This window comes from Rana temporaria, chromosome 1 (genome assembly GCF_905171775.1).
Source record: "Rana temporaria chromosome 1, aRanTem1.1, whole genome shotgun sequence".
NCBI classification, from domain to species: Eukaryota; Metazoa; Chordata; class Amphibia; order Anura; family Ranidae; genus Rana; species Rana temporaria.
This window is the reverse complement of record NC_053489.1, coordinates 122,331,851-122,355,363: the sequence shown is the minus strand read 5'-3', so window position 1 is coordinate 122,355,363 and position 23,513 is coordinate 122,331,851. Positions and strand designations below refer to the sequence as shown.

General features: G+C 43.0%; 3 protein-coding genes across 3 annotated transcripts in view; 2 read left to right on the top strand and 1 right to left on the bottom strand.

The window, feature by feature from the left end:
- Positions 1–23,513, top strand: part of FAM172A (family with sequence similarity 172 member A) — a 751,084-nt gene that overhangs the window by 91,479 nt on the left and 636,092 nt on the right. The window lies entirely within an intron of this gene.
- LOC120931081 (protein ALP1-like) lies at positions 2,616–3,693 on the top strand. Its single transcript, XM_040342218.1, has 2 exons — positions 2,616–3,493; positions 3,572–3,693. Exons 1-2 carry the CDS (start codon positions 2,907–2,909, stop codon positions 3,573–3,575), a joined length of 591 nt encoding a protein of 196 aa, XP_040198152.1. The 5' UTR covers positions 2,616–2,906; the 3' UTR covers positions 3,576–3,693.
- Positions 3,731–8,817, bottom strand: LOC120931075. Its single transcript, XM_040342203.1, has 8 exons — positions 8,641–8,817; positions 7,196–7,254; positions 7,048–7,101; positions 6,896–6,967; positions 6,705–6,779; positions 6,408–6,624; positions 6,172–6,325; positions 3,731–4,811 (listed from the first exon to the last, which is right to left on the bottom strand). The coding sequence occupies exons 2-8, from the start codon at positions 7,241–7,243 to the stop codon at positions 4,256–4,258; spliced, it is 1,176 nt and encodes a 391-aa protein (XP_040198137.1). The 5' UTR covers positions 7,244–7,254; positions 8,641–8,817; the 3' UTR covers positions 3,731–4,255.

Genomic DNA, 23,513 nt, shown 5'->3' with positions numbered 1-23,513 from the left:
CACTAATGGGCACTGTTGGGGCTGTACTGTAATCAGGGCATTGATGATCAGTGCTCTTATTACCTGTATATGTCTCCCCTGTGAGGAGATGCCGCTGATCGGCTCCACTCACCACAACCTCTGTCAGTGTGAGGCGAGGATAGCCGATAAACAGCACTTCCTTGTTTACATGTCACCGGTTGTGATTGGACACAGCTGCTCACATGGTTAAAGAGCTGCGTCATAGGCTTAAAGAGCTTGGGGTCGAGATTGGGGTCACTTTGTGTCCTAGGAACACGATGCGGGCGCATCGGTAGTGGCCATCTTTGGGCACTGTCATATGACGTTGTCCCAAAATGAGAGCGCATCCAGCCTGTCATCATTTTACTATATGGCGAGCAGAAAGTGCTTAAAGTGACATGGACACTCTCTACCAGATGTACTTTCTCCTGGGATATATGATAATATGAGGTCACTAAACGCTTCGTCCCCCAACGTGACTTCAATAGAACATTCCCAGATTAATGGATTTCCAAGATGGTTCTTAGTACCTCCATGTATAAGTATAACTTATTTTGATAGCTAGTATATTAATAGACCTAAGGCCCCTTTCAGACGTGCGGACCGTATGTCCGCTTTTTCATCCATCCGTTTGCGGATGAAAAAGGGACATACATTGGTCCCTATGTGATTGCGGGTGTCAGCGGATAAGCATCTGCTGACACCCATAATCATCCACCTCCGCAAATATCCGATTTTGCAGATGGAAGAAAACCCTATTTTTTTTTTTCCGTCTGCGGATCGGATCAGATGAACACGGACACACGGTCCGTGTTCATCCAATCCCCTATAGGGGAGAGCGGAGAAAAGACAGGGCAGTCCCTGCACAGTGTGCGGAGACCGCCCTGTCATCCGACGGCTCAGCTGGGATTTACGGAGCGATCCCCGCTGAGCTTACGCACACACGGAGGCGGAATATTACCGATCCGCCCCGTGTGAAAGGGCTCTTAAAGTTGCTGCATCCCAGTTATAATAAACCCAAAAAACGACATGGAGAATGCACTCCATGGCAGAATTTTAAAGGCAGTACTACAAATACAGTTTAAAACCAGAGTTTTTTTTATTACATAATTAACATTATTTAAAAGACAAATATTTTTAAATCATACACCAATCGTACATTAACTTTCCCCCAGATAATTGGGTTTGACATTTAAAACAGATCGTACACAATTCTGTTCATTGTTGAATTCAGCAGGACATCTTTATAAGTAGCTCCTCCACGCACTCAGTTTTTCTTGGATAAAAATCCACTTCATGAGGAACATTTATATATCAACTGAACACATGAAAGCAAGGAGGGGGGGAAAAACTGATCACCCTTGTGGGGTAAAACCAACCACCCTTGTAGGGAAAAACACAAGGTCCAGAGCCTTGGGGAGAGCTTGTGTTTTATGTTGATTTAGTCTAAGGCTGGGTTCACACTACGTTTTTCCCATCCGTCCGCCGCATACGATTTATGTGAAAAAACTTATGCGGCAGAAACTGATGTAACAGTACGTAAACGTATGCTCAAAACTGTAACGTATGCGTTTATAAAACGTATAAGGTTTCATAAAGTGTGTACGGTTCCATCCGTTTTTGGTGAAAAAAAACGCATACGTTTTTGGAATTAGTGTGATTTTCTAAATAAAGATTTTCTTGTTTTATTGCAATTTGGCAGGAAGTAGGAGTGGTTTCACATCTGCTCGTGTTTTTTTAGCTAGGAATGAGTCAGGAGAGCAGTATTTGTGGCTATTGATTGTGTTTTTTCAGCTTTATTGTGAAAATGATTGTATCGCCAATACTACGCATGCAGTTCCTTGAGCGGCAAGAGCGTGAGCGTGGGAGGCAACGTAGAACAAGGATTTTTTCACGTCGGTATTGGGTGCATCCAGTGAATGCCATCAGGCCACGGCTTGGTGCCTTTCAGGCCCTTTACCTACAGCTCCATACTTTCCCTGACAAATTTCAGCGGTATGTGCGGATGGCTCCCTCTAGTTTTGATGTCCTTTTGGAGTTTGTTTGTGATGACATCCAGCGGCAGGATACGCACCTACGATTCGCAGTGTCGCCAGAACAGCGTCTTGTGGTAACCCTAAGGTAAGAATTTTTAATCTTCCACTTCAATTGTGTATATAATGTGTTTGTGTGATATGTTTAAAAATTGTTCTTGAAGTGTAGTAGCCCATAGCAACCCTATATATTTCTTAGGAGTCATAAAATGTGACCAAAGGTTCCAAAAGGCCAAGCTTTCCCTTTATAATTTTTTAAAAAAATCGCCAGATATGTCTTTTAATATATCGATATATATGTAGTATGTATACAAATATATATATATATATTTACACACCAGTGGCATATATGAAAACATAGTATAGTCTCTGTGGTGCAATTGTAGCACATTCAGCCAAAAACTGAAAGGTTGGTGGTTGAAGTTCACCCAGAGACACATCTATCTTTTCAGAATCATATGAGGTGTAGGTAGCACCACAAATAGTTTGTTGCAGGACGTGAACGTGATAATGTGTATTGCGTTATGTGTTCACAGTTGTAATAATTTTTTTTTACAATACTTTGATTTTTTTATTAGGTTTTTGGCGAGTGGAGAGTCCTTTTCTTCGCTACATTACCAATTCAGATTGGGGAAATCCACCATCTCTACTTTGGTACCACAGACATGTGAGGCGATATGGAGGAACCTTCAACGCCAGTATCTTCCAGAGCCAACCACAGCAATTTGGAATGAAGCAGCAGAGGGATACTGGAAACACGCCAACTTTCCAAATTGCGTTGGTGCACTAGATGGAAAACATGTCAGAATCAGGAAGCCCTCTGCTAGTGGCTCTTTATTTTACAATTATAAAAAATATTTTTCCATCATACTAATGGCAATCTGTGATGCCAGCTACAAATTTTTGGCAGTTGACATTGGGGCCTACGGTCAGAACAATGATTCACGTGTGTTCAAGGAGTCTAACCTTGGCAAAGCCCTGTATGCTGGCACATTCCAGATTCCAGGACCCAAACCACTACCGGGTATTGATGGACCTGCCCTGCCTCATGTGATAGTGGCTGATGAGGCCTTTCAAATGGCGGAAAACTTGTTGAAGCCATACTCAGGGAGAAGACTTAATGGCCAAAGGCGTGTCTTTAATTATAGATTGACACGTGCACGCAGGTATGTGGAATGTGCTTTTGGTATCCTCACTAATAAATGGCGCATACTTACCACCAGCATTCAAGTAAAGGCGGAATCCGTGGACTCTGTGATTAAAGCATGTGTGGTTCTGCATAATTTTGTAATAAAATTGGAGCCAGGGTCCATCCCCACCATGGAGGAAATAGCAGAGGTCGAACTTTCTGGACTGGAGCCTAACCCAATCAGATCAAGTGTTTCAGTGATGCAGATACGTGAACAGTTTTGCAACTACTTTTCATCAGAGCAAGGTGCATTGCCATGGCAGCATACAATGTAAGTATAATTAGTTTTTTTTTATTATTATTTTCTGTACTTTTAAAATCTTAAAAAAATTTTTTTTCATATTCACAGATGAATATTGCAAGAGACAACTGGAAATCCCATACCTCCATTGCTGAAACATCACAAGTGTGTCCATTGTATTATAGTTCTATTATGATTTTGAATAAAACACCACACTGTACAACTTTAAATTCAAATTTTTTTTTTTATAAAAGTAGCAAACGGCTCTTTTCATAAATTAACAAATACAACATTTCCAAAAATATATAAATGTTAAATAACAATATTTATTCTCCAAAGAATAATTGAAAATTAAGGATTTGGGACTCAGAAATAATCCCAATGTGGGTGTCCCTATAATGTTAACCAACTAGATCTTTCAGTCGGCACGGCACGATCCATCCTAAAATCGGCCCCCTGAGTATGGTTGCTTCTGGTTTAATTTATTGGAACCTGGGACAGACCATATTGACATCACAGATCCACATTCGCGTCACGTTACATTCGGCCACCTCAAGGCAAAGGTATGTAAGGGTCAAAGTTCACACACACCCTCAAGGAATTCTTGCATTGAGGTGGCAGACCGTAATGTGACCTGAATGTAGCACAATGACGTTAATATGTTCTGTCTACATGTTCGCAAATAACAAACCTGCAGCAAGCACACTCAAGGGGTGGATAGTAAGTTGCGGACTGAAAGATGTAGTATAGGGCATAAAAATGAAACAAAAGAAACTTTTTGGAGTGAAACCCTTAAATTCTACGGTATGTTTGCCCTTCCTCTGTCTCAAAGGTTTCATTGTAAGGTCGGACATATGAGCTATATGGCCGACTTCTGGGTTGCTGTGGAAAGGAGGGTGATGCAGGTGGATACATAGGTGCTTGGGTGGGTGGGGGGTTAAGGAATTCATGTGTAAATTTGATAAGCTGCTGTTTATAAACAGCCTGCTGCTCCTCACTCATCCTCTCCATATAGGGTATTAGGGTCATTAAGAAATCCCTTGAGGGGCTTGGGGGGGGGCCTCCAATCATGCCTTCTAATCGAAGAACACGCACATCCAAATGTAAAAATTTGGATGTGCAAATGTTCTCCAATTTATCAATGCCATCCAGCATGCATTGGGACATTTGATTGTCCCTTCCTTTTTTGGATGAATGGCGGATGGAGGAGCGAAGACTACTGGTGACTGTAGGTGGTTGATGTTGAGATCCACCCTGCGCAGGTTGAGGGTTCTCTTCATCCAGAATGGCCTCAGGTTGAGCTGTTGGTTCAGCAGGGGTAGGCAAGCAACCCGTATTTGTAGATGTTCTAAAACCAAAAATAAAATAGAATAAATGAGAGAGAGAGAGAGAGAGAGAGAGACACAAGCGGAGAAAGACAGAGAGGAGGAGGGAGAGACAAGTAGAGATGGAGAGAGCTAGAGGGAGAGAGAGAAGGGGAGAGAGAGAGAAAGAAAGAGGGGGAGAGGTACAGTGGAGGATAGAGAGAGAGAGAGAGTGAAGGAGACAGAGAGAGAGAGAGAGTGAAGGAGAGAGAGAGAGAGAGAGAGAGAGAGAGAGAGAAGCGGAGAAAGACAGAGAGGAGGAGGGAGAGACAAATAGAGATGGAGAGAGCTAGAGGGAGAGAGAGAAGGGGAGAGAGAGAGAGAAAGAAAGAAAGAGGGGGAGAGGTACAGTGGAGGATACAGAGAGAGAGTGAAGGAGACACAGAGAGAGAGAGAGAGAGAAGGAGAGAGAGAGAGAGAGAGAGAGAGACACACAAGTGGAGAAAGACAGAGAGGAGGAGGGAGAGACAAGTAGAGATGGAGAGAGCTAGAGGGAGAGAGAGAAGGGGAGAGAGAGAGAAAGAAAGAGGGGGAGAGGTACAGTGGAGGATAGAGAGAGAGAGAGAGTGAAGGAGACAGAGAGAGAGAGAGAGTGAAGGAGAGAGAGAGAGAGAGAGAGAGGGGAGAGAGAGAGAAGCGGAGAAAGACAGAGAGGAGGAGGGAGAGACAAATAGAGATGGAGAGAGCTAGAGGGAGAGAGAGAAGGGGAGAGAGAGAGAGAAAGAAAGAAAGAGGGGGAGAGGTACAGTGGAGGATACAGAGAGAGAGTGAAGGAGACACAGAGAGAGAGAGAGAGAGAAGGAGAGAGAGAGAGAGAGAGAGAGAGACACACAAGTGGAGAAAGACAGAGAGGAGGAGGGAGAGACAAGTAGAGATGGAGAGAGCTAGAGGGAGAGAGAGAAAGAGGGGGAGAGGTACAGTGGAGGATAGAGAGAGAGAGAGAGAGAGAGAGAGAGAGTGAAGGAGACAGAGAGAGAGAGAGACACACACACAAGCGGAGAAAGACAGAGAGGAGGAGGGAGAGACAAGTAGAGATGGAGAGAGCTAGAGGGAGAGAGAGAAGGGGAGAGAGAGGGAGAGAGAGAAGGGGAGAGAGAGAGAAAGAAAGAGGGGGAGAGGTACAGTGGAGGAGAGAGAGAGAGAGAGAGAGAGAGAGAGAGAGAGAGAGAGCGGAAGACACAAGGGGAGAAAGACAGAGAGGAGGAGGGAGAGACAAGTAGAGATGGAGAGAGCTAGAGGGAGAAGAGAGGGAGAGAGAGAAGGAGGGGGAGAGGTAGAGTAAAGGAGACAGGTAGGGAGAGAGAGAGATTAGATTTATTAATTTTAAGATGAATATTCACTTACGCCCTCAATTCCTGGACCTTTGTCAAAAAAGACAATCTCTTGGCATGTTTGTAGGTGGTCTTTTTTGCTCCCGATCCACTAGGTAGATTTGATTCTCTGACCCATTTAAAGAAGCTGTCCCGGACAGAACGCCATCTCTTCTCGACCAGTTCTGCTGTAAATTATGAAACAACATGAGAGTAAAAAACATTCTATAGTATATATTATATTTTAAACCTGTTCTAAAAATATATTACCAATGGTATCCTGCAATTTTTCTGAATAGGAAGCAAAATCTGGAAATAATTTTACATAAATTTCCTCCCACTTTCTTCTTGTACAGGTGTTGTCATGGTGTTTCCTGTGGGATTTGTCCCACAGAGAAGGCCTCTCTTGGACATACTGGATTACATCCTCTGTGGCAAAGTCCGTAGGGTCAATAGGAAAATTGTCATTTCTTTCTTTTGTTTTTTTCTGTAAAAAACGTGGCACTTAGCTAAAATAATGGCGAAGCATTTAAAAATCATTCACACATCACGTTTAGTTTAGTTAACCTTGCTGGCCACCTTGGCAGGGATAGGGTCTTTGTTTGGCCTCTTTCTCTGTGTAGACTGTTGAGATGGAGGTGGCTAGTAAAACAAAATCCAAAATTAAATTAAATATGATTTGGGGACAAGTGGAGGATCCTTACACAATCATACATTCATTGCTGAATATATCAAACAAGACAATACAAAATAATTACCTCAATAGTCAGTGTTTGGGTCAAGTCCTGTGAAAATAGTATTTGGGTTTCATCTCCCAAGGACATAGAAGGCTAGGAATTAAATATTTTTTTTTTTAATTTAGGCCCATTTGATCAACATATGAACTTTAAATAGCAAAAAATATACTTACACTCACAGGTCCAGGCTCTGTTAAAATTATGTCAGGAAATTCCGGACTTGGATTCTGAAGATTGAAAACCACATATTAGAATAAAAGGAACATGCAAAATTATATAAAATAGGCTCAACAACATAACAGTTTGAAGTTAAACACTTACATCCATGACATGTGTAGAGTGTGCGCTTTCATCACTTGAACTTGCCATGTGGATAAAACCTTTAGAGAAATAAAGTTCTAATTAAATATTGTAAACTAAAGTGTAGTATAAGGATATACATAAAAAACAAATGTTTTATTAATAGTGAAACTATGTGTTGGAATGGAGACAGCAGGTTCTTCAAAAAATATATATAATGATTTAAGGGTAAAAAGTTAAGACTATCCACCTAAACATAGGGGCACCTATGTACAATTTTAAGGGCACATCGACTGCATAAAGATTTGGGGGACACCTGTGGCATGCACATTTTTATGGGGACACCTGTGGCATGTACATTTTTATGGGGAACACCTGCAGCATGAACATTACTATGGGGACACCTGTGGCATGCACATTTTTATGGGGAACACCTGCAGCATGAACATCACTATGGTGACACCTGTGGCATGTACATTTTTATGGGGCACACCTGCAGCATGAACATTACTATGGGGACCCCTGTGGCATGTACATTTTTATGGGGAACACCTGCAGCATGAACATTACTATGGGGACCCCTGTGGCATGTACATTTTTATGGGGAACACCTGCAGCATGAACATTACTATGGGGACACCGGTGGCATGCACATTTTTATGGGGAACACCTGCAGCATGAACATTACTATGGGGACACCGGTGGCATGCACATTTTTATGGGGAACACCTGCAGCATGAACATTACTATGGGGACACCTGTGGCATGCACATTTTTATGGGGAACACCTGCAGCATGAACTTTACTATGGGGACACCTGTGGCATGTACATTTTTATGGGGGAACACCTGCAGCATGAACATCACTATGGGGACACCTGTGGCATGTACATTTTTATGGGGAACACCTGCAGCATGAACATCACTATGGGGACACCTGTGGCATGTACATTTTTATGAGGCACACCTGCAGCATGAACATTACTATGGGGACCCCTGTGGCATGTACATTTTTATGGGGAACACCTGCAGCATGAACATTACTATGGGGACACCGGTGGCATGTACATTTTTATGGGGAACACCTGCAGCATGAACATTGAGATGGGGACACCTGTGGCATGGACATTCATATGGAGACACATGTGTGAACAAGTACATTTTTAGGGGGACACACGTGGCATGGATTTCTTCTAATCAATTTATAAAATATAACTGAAATCCAGGGTGTTTTTTTAAAAAAAGGGGTCTCCAGGTGTTGCCAAACATAAACCACCTATATTTGCAATACAATGCAGAGTGCCCACTGAGGCAGGCATTTTAGCAGCAGTATTTGGTTAAAATCGCCTTTTTTTTTAAAACACCTCTATATCGAGCTACTCTGCAATTATAGGGCTATTGGGACATGATGGTGAGCATGCATGGGTTAATGATGACGTAAGTAACAACATGGAAACGAGTACTCACAGATAAAAACCTCACAAGGTGGAGAAAGATGGCTGCAGTGTCCTAGACGTCACTGTTCTCTTCCTGATACTTCTTGAAGGAGGAAGTGGCTGTGGAGTGGGAGGAAGTGGGTGGAGTAGGGTGGGTGGTTCTTTTGCCTGTGAAAATGTGCATGTGCATACAAAAAACGCATATGGTTTAAACTTATGGTACTGCACATATGTGCGTTTTCCATTGACTTCAATGTTAAAAAAAACTTATGCGTTTGCTATAAGGTTTCAAAAACGTCTGCAAAACCGTGGTTGAACACGTTTTCGCATACTGTTAAAAAACGTTTTGCAAGCAAATCGTACACACCCGGATGCATCTGAGTGCATACGATTTGCAATGCATTGTCTATGTATGCGTTTTCCCATACGGTCCCATACGTTTTCAATACTGAAATCGTATGCGGCGGACGGATGGGAAAAACGTAGTGTGAACCCAGCCTAACCCTCCGATGATAAGGATCAGTTTAGAAAACCATGGTTTCTACATTACTCCTTTTAAACAACAGTAATGTGGTTCCCCATTCTTGGTGGTCATAGAGAATGAGAAGCAACCATACATGGTGCTTTATCCTTTTAAAACAAGTAATTGCTTCTAAAAACCTTCAGATACACACTCACATTTAACAGGTGCTGAAGTGCACCAAACGATAACAGCATGTACAGCATATGACACAGCAGTAAGGCCCCTTTCACACTGAGGCGTATTTCAGGCGTTTTAGCGCTAAAAATAGCGCGTAAATAACGCCTGAAATACTCCTGCCCCAGCATTCTCAATGTGAAAGCCCAAGGGCTTTCACACTGAGGCAATGCGCTGGCGGGAGGAAAAAAAATCTCCTGCAAGCAGCATCTTTGGAGCGGTGAGAGGAGTGGTGTGCAGAGCCCCTCCCTTGCGCGTTACATCACAGTGTTGCATGGCTTTATCAGGGAGATGGAGTGCATCTTGAAAGTATTCCCAGCACTTAATTTTTTTCAAACTTTATGTTACAGCCTTGTTCCAAAATGGATTAAGTTCATTATTTTCTTAAAAATTCTTTAAACAATACCCCATAATGACAACATGAAATGTTGAATATGGCTTTAACCACTTAACCCCCGGACCATATTGCTGGTCAAAGACCAGGCCACTTTTTGCGATTCGGCACTGCGTCGCTTTAACTGACAAGTGCGACGTGGCTCCCAAACAAAATTGGCGTCCTTTTTTTCCCACAAATAGAGCTTTCTTTTGGTGGTATTTGATCAACTCTGCGGTTTTTATTTTTGCGCTATAAACAAAAATAGAGTGTCAATTTTGAAAAAAAATGCAATATTTTTTACTTTTTCCTATAATAAATATCCCCCAAAAATATTTAAAAAAAAAAATGTTTCCCTCAGTTTAGGCCGATACGTATTCTACCTATTTTTGGATAAGAAAATCGCAATAAGCGTATATTGATTGGTCTGCGCAAAATTTATAGCGTTTACAAAATAGGGGATAGTTTTATGGCATTTTTATTAATATTTTTTTTTACTAATAATGGTGGCGATCAGCGTTGTTTTTTTTTTTTTTTTTTGTGACTGCGACATGGCAGACAAATCGAGCACTTTTGACACATTTTTGGGACCATTGGGCCAGATCCACAAAAGGGATACGCAGGCGTATCTACTGATACGCCGTCGTATCCCTGTTTCTATCTATGCGGCTGATTCATAGAATCAGTTACGCATAGATATTTCTAAGATCCGGCAGGTGTAATAGTTTTACACTGTCGGATCTTAGGATGCAGTACCTCGGCCGCCGCTGGGGGGCATTTCCGCATCGGGTATGCAAATTAGCACTTACGGAGATCCACAAAGCTTTTTCCCTTCGTTTTTTTCCCGTAAGTGTTAGTTTGCCGTCGCAAAATTAGGGCTGCTTTTACAAAGTGTAAACTTAGTACACCATGTAAAAGTAGACCCTTCTTTCCCGCGTCGCTGCCAATTTTTTTTTTATTTTTTTTTTTCCCGCCGCAACTTTTTTTTTTTTTTACACCTGTCGCGATTCTCGAAACTCGGCGCAAAGTAAATCCGTGCAAAGCACGTTGGCAAAATAGCGTCGGGAGCATGCGCAGTACGTCCGGCGGGAGCGCGCCTAATTTAAATGGGACTCGCCCCATTAGATTGGGCACGCCTTGCGCCGGACGGATTTAAGTTACACAGCTGCAAATTTCTAGGTAAGTGCTTTGTGGATCGGGCACTTAGGTAGAAATTTTGCGGCAGTGTAACTTAAATAGGAACATTTAAGTTAAGCCCGCTGGCTGTGGATCTGGCCCATTGTTATTTTCACAGCGAAAAGTGCTATAAGAATGCACTTATTACTGTGAAAATGACAATGGCAGTGAAGGGGTTAACCACTAAGGGGTGCTAAGGGGTTAAGTGTGCCCTAAGGGAGTGGTTCTTGCTGTAGGGAGCGTGGCTGTAGGTGTGACATCACTGATCGTCGATCCCTATATCAGGGAACAGCCGATTAAGTGTCACTGCCACACACACCTCTCTCCGTTCTTCAGCTCCAGTGCGCGGTCATGGAGCTTCGGACCGGGTCACGAGCGCGCCGACGGCGGCGCACTCGCGACCCCACGTCTTAGCTCTTAAAGGCAATGTACAGGTACGTGCCTGTGCCCAGCCGTGCCCTTCTGCCGACGTATATCGGCGTGAAGGGGTCCTTAAGTGGTTAAGTATCATTAACGCTGAGTGGTGTATTACACATAACAAGTGATTGAAGAGGAATTTAACTATAACAGCACCGTGAACTGTGATGTCAATATATTATTATTTGACTGTACACTGATGTGATTTTGGGACAATTATGTATGTATTCTGTATAAATTTTTTATGTATAATATTATTCAATATATTGCACAGTATAACAGTATTACAAATTGTGAAGCGCAGCACTAGATATAACATTTTATAGCACATATATGTGAGAGTGTGATGGGTGTGGGCGATTCACAACTTGGTGATATAAACCTCTTCAGTCCCAGAAGATTTTGGCTGCTCAATGACCAGGTAATTTTTTGCGATACGGCACTGCGTCACTTTAACTGATAATTTTGCAGTCGTGCGACACTGTACCCAAACAAAATTGACATCTTTTTTTTTCCCCCACAAATGGAACTTTCTTTTGGTGGTATTTGATCACCCCTGCGGTTTTATTTTTTATGCTATAAACAAAAAAAGAGCGACCATTTTGAAAAAAACAAAAACAAAATGTTATACTTTTTATAGTGGATAGGATATTACCGCGCTACCAAAGAGGAGAGGAGGGAGGGGTAGGGGTTAGGAGGGGGAGGGAAGAGGGGGAAAAAAGAGAAGGGGGGAGGGGAGGAGAAAGATAGGAAGGGAATACTGCTGCAACACTGAAGGTGTAGCAAACCCAAAATTGTTGTAATAAATAAGTAGCGCTGTGTGATAGGGTAGATGAATTAAAGAAAAGACAGTTGCTATAACTCATATGTGAACATCAGAGAAAAAATAATACTCGCTGATATTGGTGATACAAATGACATCCAATCAAAAATACAGAGTGCTCAGTGATATTAAATTGAAGCATGCACTGCTATATAGTAGCAAAACTAAAACACACATAGGTGATAATAAGAGATCGCATCAGTGTCCATGCAGAAAAACAGCAAAAACGAATGCTGTTTAGAAGATCAAAATATCAAAGAAACAATCAACAATAAAGTGCTGGTGCTTATGCCGAAATATTCAGCGTGAAGGTGGTGCAGAGAAGGAATTCCAATATCCTTTTGAAGTTTTAATGAGGGTGTCCCCTTACCTTACTGCTGTAAGGTAACAGTTTGTATATTATAGCCAACGATGTTCCAGTCGTTTCAGAATGTAGTATGTCCCAGTGAACTCACTGTAATCTCTCTCTGTGGATAAAGTCCCCCTCAGGAGTCGCATCCAATGGACAACAATGACCCTCACCCAGGGAGGTAAAAAGCGCCAATAGTGCAGTATCGTTTAAAAGTTTTTAATAATAAAAAAGGCATACATTATGGTACTCGCATGGATGCAATAAAAACAAGTGGCGAGTTCGCAAGTGTCACCTCCGGTACCTCTTAGTGGACTCTGGACTATTATGCGTATTCGTCACGACACGTGACTTCTTCATATACTTTTTGCTATAATAAATATCCCCAATTTTATTTTAAAAAATAAATAAATTCTTTCCTAATTTTATGCCGATATGTATTCTTAGGCCCCATACACACGATAGAATCCATCCGCAGATAAATCCCAGCAAATGGGTTTCTGCGGATAGATCCTATGGTGTGTACACGCCAGCGGATCTGTTTCCGCGGAGAAATCTCCTCTGGGATGGATTCCAGCAGATCGGATATTTGCTGACATGCACAACAAATCCATCTGCTGGAATCCATTCCAACGGATGGATCCGCTCGTCTGTACAGACTTACCGGATCCATCCGTCCAAAGGGATTCCCCGCACGCGTCGTAATGATTTGACGCATGCGTGGAATTCCTTATATGACAGCGTCGCGCCGTCGCCGCGTCATAATCGCGGCGACGGCGCGACACGTCATCGCCAGAGGATTTCCGCGCGGATTTCAATGCGATGGTGTGTACACTCCATCGCATAGAAATCTGCGGAAATCTTTGAGAGGATTTATCCGCGGATAAATTCTCTCGTGTGTATGGGGCCTAATGCATATTTTTGGTAAAAAAATTACAGTAAGTGTATATTGATTGGGTTGTGCAAAAGTTATATCGTCTACAAATTAGGGGATAGATTTATGGCTTTTTTTTTTTTTTACTAGTAATGGCAGTGATCTGCAATTTTTTTTTATTGGTACTGCAACATTATGGCAGACACATTGGACACTTTTGACAAATTTTTGGGACCAAAAGCGATAAGTGCTATAAAAATGCACTACTGTTTAAATGTCACTGGCAGGGAAGGGGTTAACACTAGGGGGTGATCAATGGATTAACTGTGTTCCCTATGTGTGTTTTCTAACTGTGGGGGATGTGACTGACTATAGGAGATGAGAGATCATGGTTCCCAGCTCATAGGAACTCACAATCTCGATTTCCTCTTCTCACAGAACTTGGATGTGTGTATTTACACATACACGTCCCTGTTCTGCCTCTCGTGCCCGCGATCGCTCGTGGCCACCGCTCACGAGCATCAGCACTCCAGCAGTGCAGCAGGCACGCTCCTGCTATTCCGCTTAAACGAACCGATGTACAGATACTACGGTTCGTGCCGACCTGCTGCAGTGTAATGAAGGCGGCAGGTCGGCAAGTGCTTAATTTGTACGTAGCGGCTCGCAAGGCTTTTATCTTAAAACCATTTGATGTGTTTATTGAGTGGCTGCAAGCATACAGTGACATATTGTTGCAAACACTCAAATTTCAGATCAACTTTAACATGTTGATGTCATTGCAAAAGTAATTTTCAACCTTTTTACATCTGAGGTTTCATAAATCGTAATAGCTGGTGTTCTTTCGGTGAAGGTCTTTGTTCAGGCATGTCCTGTTTTTAGCGTGACAACTCGTTCCCTATCTCCCAATTGTCGTCATGACACATAGGCATCCGATGGAGACTACAAGTGTCTGTTTTGATAAACCCTATGCATGCATGTTTCACTGTTGTCACCATCACAAAACCCACCCTGAGGAATGCCAGACAGCAATCGCTGATGTGCATACATATAAACAGGAAGCAGTTGCAAGGATACTTCGGGAGATTTTTTTTTTTGTTCTGGACAAAGTGGAGGAAGCTTGGCATACATTTTAGGATAACACTTGTCCGTACCCCTACTGAGGAAAGATCTCCTCACTTCCCATTGAGCCTGACACCCACTTTATCCCTGTACTGCTTATTTCTTATACTCTTGTCCAGGGTTCTCCAAACTTTCTAAAGCAAGGGCCAGTTTTCCATCCTTCAGACTTTAGGGGGGCAGGACTGTGCCCAGTGGGAGTAAGCAATGCCCAATCTTTGGTATTAGGGCGATAAACAGTGTGGTTGGGAGGAATAGTGCCCCATTTTTGTTAGTGGAATGAATCGTGCCCCATTGTTGGTGTTAGTGGAAGGAATAGTGCCACATTGTTGGTGTCAGGAATTATGCCTCAAGGGCCGGATAAAGGCAAGTAAAGGGTCGTGGTTTGGCGACCACTGCTATAGTCTATGGGTTTAAAAATTGTATTTTCTGTGCATCAGTTGTTATAAAGTGTCTTTTTCAGATCAATGGATAAACCCTGCCCAAATCTTAACAAGTCATGTTTAAACAGCATTTATGGACTGACCTCTTTCTGTTGAAAAATGCCCTTGGAGCTGTTAAGTTATCTATATTTATTTTTAAAGAGCAGATTAAGGTTCGTGGGGTTTGTTAACCCACATTACACGGTGCAGCTTTAATAGATACAAATTGCTTTATGTAGTCTTGCTGCTCTTAGGACTAAATGTATTATTGGTTGCTTTGTCGATAAAGCAAGGTTGTGCTCAGCCCTGACCTTTATGGACGTTCCTCAATGAAAGCTCTGTTTAATGAATTACCACAGTAAAAAGACAAATTGCTGCTGTGTGAAGTTTTAATTAGGACTTTTAAATGGAGAAATTTAAAATGTCAGAGGAAATAATTTGTTGTGTAAAGAATAGAACAGTGTTAAGAAGCAAGGCGGTAATCTCCACTGCACAGATGAAATGAAGGACAAATCTGATGGTGTTCTGGGGTGTCTGGTAATGAACTGAAATAAATATATAATATATCTGTGAAGAGGTTGTATGATTAGAACAGAAGGCTATAAATATGGTGCAGGGACAACATATAAAAAGGGGAAGATTTTTGTGCAATATTGTTGGCTAATGAGATACATTGGGACTAGGAATGAGGCAGCCACCTCAGTAGAAACTGCCCTCCTTTTATATATATATATATATATATATATATATATATATATATATATATATATATATATATATATATATTTATACCTTATGAAGTAAGGGGAATGGTAGAGAAGTCTGGCTTAATATCCCATTGATATACATATACATATACAGTGGGGATCGAAAGTTTGGGCACCCCAGGTAAACATTTGTATTATTGTGCATAACGAAGCCAAGGAAAGATGGAAAAATCTCCAAAAGGCATCAAATTACAGATTGGACATTCTTATAATATGTCAAGAAAAGTTAGATTTTATTTCCATCATTTACACTTTCAAAATTACAGAAAACAAAAAAATGGTGTATGCAAAAGTTTGGGCACCCTGCAGAGTTAATATCTTGTACTGCCCCCTTTGGCAAGTATTACAGCTTGTAAACGCTTTTTGTAGCCAGCCAAGAGTCTTTGAATTCTTGTTTGAGGTATCTTTGCCCATTCTTCCTTACAAAAGTCTTCCAGTTCTTTAAGATTTCTGAGCTGTCTGTCACACACTGCTCTTTTAAGGTCTATCCATAGATTTTCAATTATGTTAAGGTCAGGAGATTGTAAAGGCCATGGCAAAACCTTCAGTCCCCCGTGGATTTTGAGGTGTGTTTAGGATCATTATCCATTTGTAGAAGCCATCCTCTCTTTAACTTCAGCTTTTTCACAGATAGCATCAAGTTACCATCCAAAATTTGCTGAAATTTTATTGAAACCATTTTTCCTTCTACCCGTGAAATGTTACCTGTGCCACTGGCTGCAATACAACCCCAAAGCATGATTGATCCACCCCCATGCTTAACAGTTGGACAGAGGTTCTTTTCATTAAATTCTGTGCCCTTTCTTCTCCAAACGTACCTTTGCTCATTCTGGCCAAACAGTTATATTTCTCTTATCGTCCATGGACGGACACAGCTCCTTAAAGGGGAGTTCCACCCACAATTTCACTTTTTAAATATAAATACCTCTGTAATACACAAGCTTAATGTATTCTGGTAAAGTTAGTCTGTAAACTAAGGTCCGTTTTGTTAGGTTGTTACAGCATTTAAATAGTTTATAATCTAGAAATAGACCGTGGCCATCTTAAGTGTGGGCATCATGAAGCCAGACTGTATGACTTCCTGGATTTCAGCTTTGCATATCTCGCACATGCTCAGTGCACAAGCAATGTAATAGATTTCAGTCAGGTTTGCAAGGACTACTGGGAAACATGATGCCTATCCCAGAAACCCTTGCAAATAGCCTAGGCAAATAAGGAGGAGGAAGTAATGAAGGACTACAAAATAAAGGTATTTACAAGCAACAAATTAAATAAAAATTGTCCATTCTGAACACTATGAGATTAGAGCATGCAGCACAGACAAACATAAAAAAATGGCTGGAACTCCACTTTAAATCTTGACAAGTGGGTTATGTTCCCTGTTTATAGGAGAGGACTAGGCAGAAACATGTTAGATAATTAAATACATGTTACATTAACAGAGTTGAACAGCCCTGCCCAGGGGGCGGTCCCTCCAGACAACCCTCCTCACAGCAGCCTGCAGCCTCAGTTTTGTTCTGCCTAGCAAAGAGAAGGACGTATGGCTCCATTGGGCCCAGCGCCCTGAGGAGAAATTGTATTTTATTTTACTTTTTCTTGAAGAATCTTCATTCAACTGTTGACTGAGAGACAGGCTGGATAATATAGATCTTCGTAGTCTACTCACTCCGACCAGCAAGCATGGGCACACCTTTGCAAAGAGGCTGGGTCTGCCACGCCATACCCCATGACTCCTGGGGTGGCCGATGAGCTTTGCTCCGAGGTCCACATATGACTGGGCTGTGGTGTTGTCTCACTCACAGTGGACCGGGCCAACACTTACCTCCATTGCGGTTGTAGTTCTGTCAGAAATGCGTCAGCCAGTCCTCGCTCGGACAGGTAAGTACAGTCCCTCCTGCTTCGGTGGGTTGGTACGGCTGGGCATTCCTGGGGTTTGGGGGTCCTCTTCTCCTTCCTTCCCTGCTCCTTTTCCCTTGCTGCATTGCTAACATTGCCGCTGTCAGGGGGGAGGGGGCCTTCCTGAGGAGACTGTGTTATCTGGCCTGTGTTTTTTCACTGTTAAAAAGCCCTGTGATGAGCACAGATGTTTATGATTACCCTGTATTATACTTCAGCGAGTAGTTAGACGCTGACTGATTGGTAATCCTTACCCACCTGTAACGGTTTTGTATGGTCATTATATGTCATATGCTCATTGCAATGTATCTGTCTTATCCTTAAAAAAAAAAAAAAAAAAAAAAAAAAAAGCCCTAGGAGGCTTTTCCTGTTTAAACGCGGCATTTTGCGGCCATTTGGCACACAGTTCCCTGCAGATGCCGCACAGTTACCTCACGGTTCTTTTCCTCTCATACTCTGTGTGCTGAGAGCAGACGGCAGCGCTGGGCAGTCTCCTCCTGAGGTGAGTCCCCTGGTTACCCCTGGTCAGCACAGCAAGTGGGTGAGAGGCCCTGAGCTTTTGTTTATTTGTAAAGACAGGTGTGCATATTATAATACACACTATGTAAATATTATTCATATCTGGAGTCAGTATCTGGGTCCTTCCCCACATGCTGGTGGTGGTAGCAGGTGTTAGCACCTGGGATTCCCACAGAGGTTTTATTTGTTAGTCCTGGACACGTTTGTGCCAGGGTGGGGGTGGACTGTGGATGGGCGGTAAAAGAGTGCCCCCTTCCCTCGTTATCCCCTGGGGAATGCTCTGTTATGGAGCCATGGACCAGGTACCTGGGTAGTAAAAAAAAAAAAAAAAAAAGCAGGCTAAGGCATTAATGGGTGTGCTTTTTACTGTTGCAAGGGACTCTCTTAAGCTGGATAGTGCAGCTCGGTTTCCCCTGAGGGCTCTGTCTTTCTTGGATCATACAAATCGGACCGCCCTGTGTAGGTTTTTTTTCCTTCTGTGCTCTTCTTTGATAATTTCTGAGATGCGGTATGAGAAAAGCCGCTTAGTTCTTTTGTAGTCCCTCACCGCCGGGCGGGAACCCCCGCTTGTATGGATCTGACCGATAGAAGATCCAAAGTACTGACCCGTTCCAGGTTTACCATGCTATGGTCTGACTTGCGGCTTATTGTGGCCACTACTCTGGGGTCTCAGTCGGCGCTGGCGCCATTTTTTGGGAGGTTTTTCAATTACATTGAAAACTCTCATTGGCGGGCATTGCGTCGTAGCTGCGGCAGCTTACATTGCAGTCGGCCATTTTCCTGTGACCGCGTTCTGAACGCTCGGCGGCCATATTGGAATAGTTCTGACCCCTAGTGCTGTATACAACTCACGGAGTGAGCATTTTGCACCAGACAGTGGAGGAGCACCGACTCTCTCCCAAAGTTATTAGGCTAGCGGACCAGCTGGTCCAGAGGCTCATATAGGTCTGTGATGCTTCATTGAATGTTGCGCCCTTGTTATCCAGGACTAATCCGTCCCTGGATGCGTAAGCCGATCACGCCGGCACCCAAATCCTGCCAATGTATGTAGCCCTCCCTCCCTGTCTCTAGGTGGGAGGGGCGGCTTGCAGGTTCACAATTCGGTGAAACCTCACTGCTCTCCGACCTGTGGGTCTGCGAGGTGGTCTCTTCGGAGTACTAGATAGGGTTTCCTCCTATCCACAGAACAAAGTTCTTTCCCGGCCCGTCGGTCTGCCTTGGGCAGTGTGGGATTTGCTAAGCTGCGGGGTAATTTTACCTTTCCTGAAGGACGAGAGGTTTGGGGTTTTCTTTGGACCTCAGGCCCTAAATACCTTTGTGAAGGTAGGGTAGTTCCGCATGGAATCCATTTGTTCGGTGGTAGCTGCGCTCAATCCGGGGGACGTCCTGGCATCCTCGGACATTAGGGACGCATACATGCATGTACCGTTTTGCGCATGTCACAGTGTTTTTTCTGTGCTTCGTGATGAGAGAGGGTCTCTGTCAGCCTGTGGCCCTCCCTTTTGATCTGGCGTCAGCACCATGGGTTTTCAGCTAGGAGCTCGCACTTATCCTAACTTTGTTGGGACAGCGAGGCTTTGCCTCATTGGCTACCTGGACGACTTTCTTCTGAGAGCAGCTTCTGTCTGCGACCTAGTGGATGTGTTATTCCCATTCAGACCCTCCGAAGATTCGGGTGGGTGTTAAACGTTTAGGCCAGAAGGTGTAGCTCAGTGGCAGCAAGCCTGCCCTCCATGTGTGCGACCCAGGGTTCAAATCATGGGCATGCTAGGTTCTGACTCAGCGTTGGAGTATCTAGTGTTGATCCAGACTCCTCGGTGGCGAAGGTCCTTCTTCCCCTGGAGAAATTGCACTCTTCAGTCTGCGATGAAGGTATTGGCATCACGCAATCAATCTTTTCTCTCCAGACGCCTGCTGGTTCGGGGCCTGTGGGTAGCCTCCTTCAAAGCGGTACTGTATGCCCAGTTCCACACTCTGGTTTTCCAGGGGAAATACTGTCCAGGTGGTAAAAATCTCTGGTCTCTGAAATCATCAGATTCTGGTTCGCCGCCTAGTCAGAGTCTCTCTGAGTTGGTGACAGAGATAACCGACTCTTTGGGTCCGGGAAGTTGTTTCTTCCTTCCAGTGGTCGGTGTATAGTTAAAGCTACTGTTATAAGGCGTACTCAATGTTAAGTATGGCCGTCGTTCCCGCATAGAAATTTGAAATTTTTACATCGTTTGCGTATAGGGATTTGCGTAGAATGACGTCACTGTCGGAAGCATTGGCTTGTTCCCGGGTTCATTTCGAGCATGCGCACTGGGATACCCCCACAGACGGCGCATGCGCAGTTAAAAAAAACGTTGTTTACTTCGGGTCACGATGTATTTACATAAAACACATCCCTATCACAGAGATTTGAATGCCGCGCCATTACGCCACCAAAGATAACTTACGGCGCGGATTCTTTGTGGATGTGAAAAAAAGTAAGTTACGGCGGCGTAGTGTATCTTGGATACGATACGCCCCGCGGATAAATGCGCCGCTGTTCGTGGATCTACCCCATAGTTTGCATTACATTTTTTTGGTTGGTTTTATTTCACAATTTTGTTCACAGGGTAACACATTTACAGTGGTGAAAATAATTAGTTGATCCCCTGCAGATTTTGTAAGTTTGCCCACTTACAAAGAAAATAAGGGTCTGTAATTGTTATAGGTGAATTTTAAACGATAGAGATAGAATTTCAACCAAAAATCCCCCCAAAAAAACAGGATACAGATTGACAGAGAAGAGGAGTCACCGCTCCAGGTAGATCTTTAGCAGACAAATCAAGGAACCTCCCAGGAATCCAAGGTGCTGGCATTGCACTAGGCAAACATGGAAACGTGGAAATGGATGGACAGCCGCACTCCAAAGGAACTTGAAGAAGTAGTCTTTATTAATAAAAACTGGACATGCAAATCCAAAGATACAGTCACATAAGGGGTCCCCTTATGTGACTGTATCTTTGGATTTGCATGTCCAGTTTTTATTAATAAAGACTACTTCTTCAAGTTCCTTTGGAGTGCGGCTGTCCATCCATTTCCACTTTTCCAGGATACAAATTGAGTTGCAGTTCAGTGAGTAAAATAAGTATTTGATCCCCTACCAACTGACAATAATTCTGGCTCCCCCAAACTGGCTACAGTTTGTGCTCATGTGGTACACAGATTAGTCCTGTCAATTTTAAGAACTCGACAACTCGTTGTGTGTATAAAAGACACCTTTCCACAGAATCTCTTCCATTCAAACCTCACCATCATGGTTAAGACCAAAGAGCTGTTAAATGACATCCGTAGACTTGTACAAGGCTGGAATGGGCTACAAGACCATCTGCAAAAAGCTTGGTGAGAAAGAGACAACTGTTGGAGTGATTATTCGCAAGTGGAGGAAATGCCAAATAACCATCAATCGGTCTGGAGCTCAATGCAAGATTTTGCCACATGGGGTAAGGATGATCATGAGAAAAGTGAGGAACCGGCCCAGAACTACATGGAAGGAGCTTGTTGATGATCCCAAGGCAGTTGGGACCACTGTCACCAAACAAACCATTGGTAACACAATTAACCGCAATGGATTGAAATCCTGCAGAGCCTGCAAGGTCCCCCTCCTCAAGACACATATACAGGCCCATCTGAAGTTTTTCAGTGAACATCTAAAGTATTAAGGGAAGGCTTATGAGAAAGTGCTGTGGTTAGATGCTGACTATGACCCAAATAACACCATCCCTACAGTCAAGCACAGAGGTGGAAACATTATGCTTTGGGGCTGTTTCTTTGCTTAAGGTACAGGCTGGCGTTGCCTCATTGAGGGGCCAATGGACAGGACTGTGTATTGTATTGTAAAATCTTGGATGAAATCCTTCTTCCCTTAGTGAGAACACTGAAGATGGGTCATGGATGGGTCTTCCAGCATGACAATGACCCAAAACAAGGTCATGGAGTGGCCTAGACAGTTTCCAGACCTTAATCCTATAGAAATTTACAGTGGGAGCTGAAACTTTGAGTTTCCAAGCGACAGCCAAGAAACCTTGACGTGGTTTTAAAACCTTCAGTGTGCAGCTCCCTCCTCACCCTCCCTAATAATTACCTAAGCCCAATCTCGATCCAGCGATGTGCATGAGAACCAAGGCTTTCCCGGGTTTCTTACCTTCCTTATTGGCTGAGATGCAGAAGCCATTGGCTCATGCTACTGTCAATCAGACAGTGAGCCGTGGGCTCTCTGTGTCTTATGGACGCTCAGAAATTAACACTCAGCAAGGGGGAGGGGCGCAAAAAGCTGGAGGGGGACCTGAGAAGAAGAGGATTGGGGCTGCTCTTTGCAAAACCATTGCACAGAGCAGGTAAGTAAAACATGTTTGTTATTACAATTTTTTCCTTTACAATCACTTTAAGGATTTTGAGAAGACCAGTGTGGACCAAAATCCTCCCTAAGATGTGTGCAAACCTGGTAACCAACTACTACTTGGCTCTGTGCTTGCCAACAAGGGTTTCTCCACCAAGTACTAAGTCATGTTTTGCTTGGGAATCAAATGCGTATTTTACTAACTGTAAAACGCAACTCAATTTATACCATTTGTGTCATGTGATATTTTGGTTGATATTCCATCTCTATATAGCATTTAAAACACACCTATGACATTTTTTGTAAGTGGGAAAACTTAAAAAATCTGTAGGGGATAAAATAACATACTATATATGTGAATGGGATGCATGTCCGTTTTTTTTTTACATCTATTCAGTTTGTGTTAACATTTACCCAGTGGACATGGGCAGGCCCATGACAGCTCCATGGGTGGTCGGATATGTGTCCGTTCACATCAGGCTATCTCTGATCTGTCACATTTAGGCCTGAAAAACTTAAAATGATGCAATCCTTTTTTTTTTTTTTTTGGGCCTGGGTAGACTCAGAGGCAGACGGGTGTAAGCGGACACAAGGCCATTTACATAAGCCTGCCCATTGAGCAGCATGGAGCTTCCGATCAAGCCTGCCTTAAATAAAGTAATACCAAGATGTTTCTCAAAGTCACCAATTGGGTTTAGATCCTGCCATGGCTGTTTGAGTTGGAATATAGGAAGCAAGCATGAACACCATGCTTACAATTCTTATCTTCACAATTGTTGCGGGAACCCTATCTTTACTTTGCTGAGAGGTTTGGTTGTCTCCTTCCACTGCTTCTTTTTGGCCATTTGTGATCTCCCATGCAGACGTGACTTCCAATAAAGTGTTAAAGGAAGGGTTGGGCTATCCCTCAACTTTCTCAGCAAAAATAAAGGTTTGGTTAGCATACCCAAGATCTCAAGTCTCCTGAAAATAATACATTGAGTACCCACATTTTATTATATTTGCCACTTTAGAGAGCTTTAAGTATGGATACAGTATAAAACAGACTTTGCAAATGAAAGCTCAAATTCACAAAGAGTTGTACCAGTGAGTGCACATGTTCAACACATAAA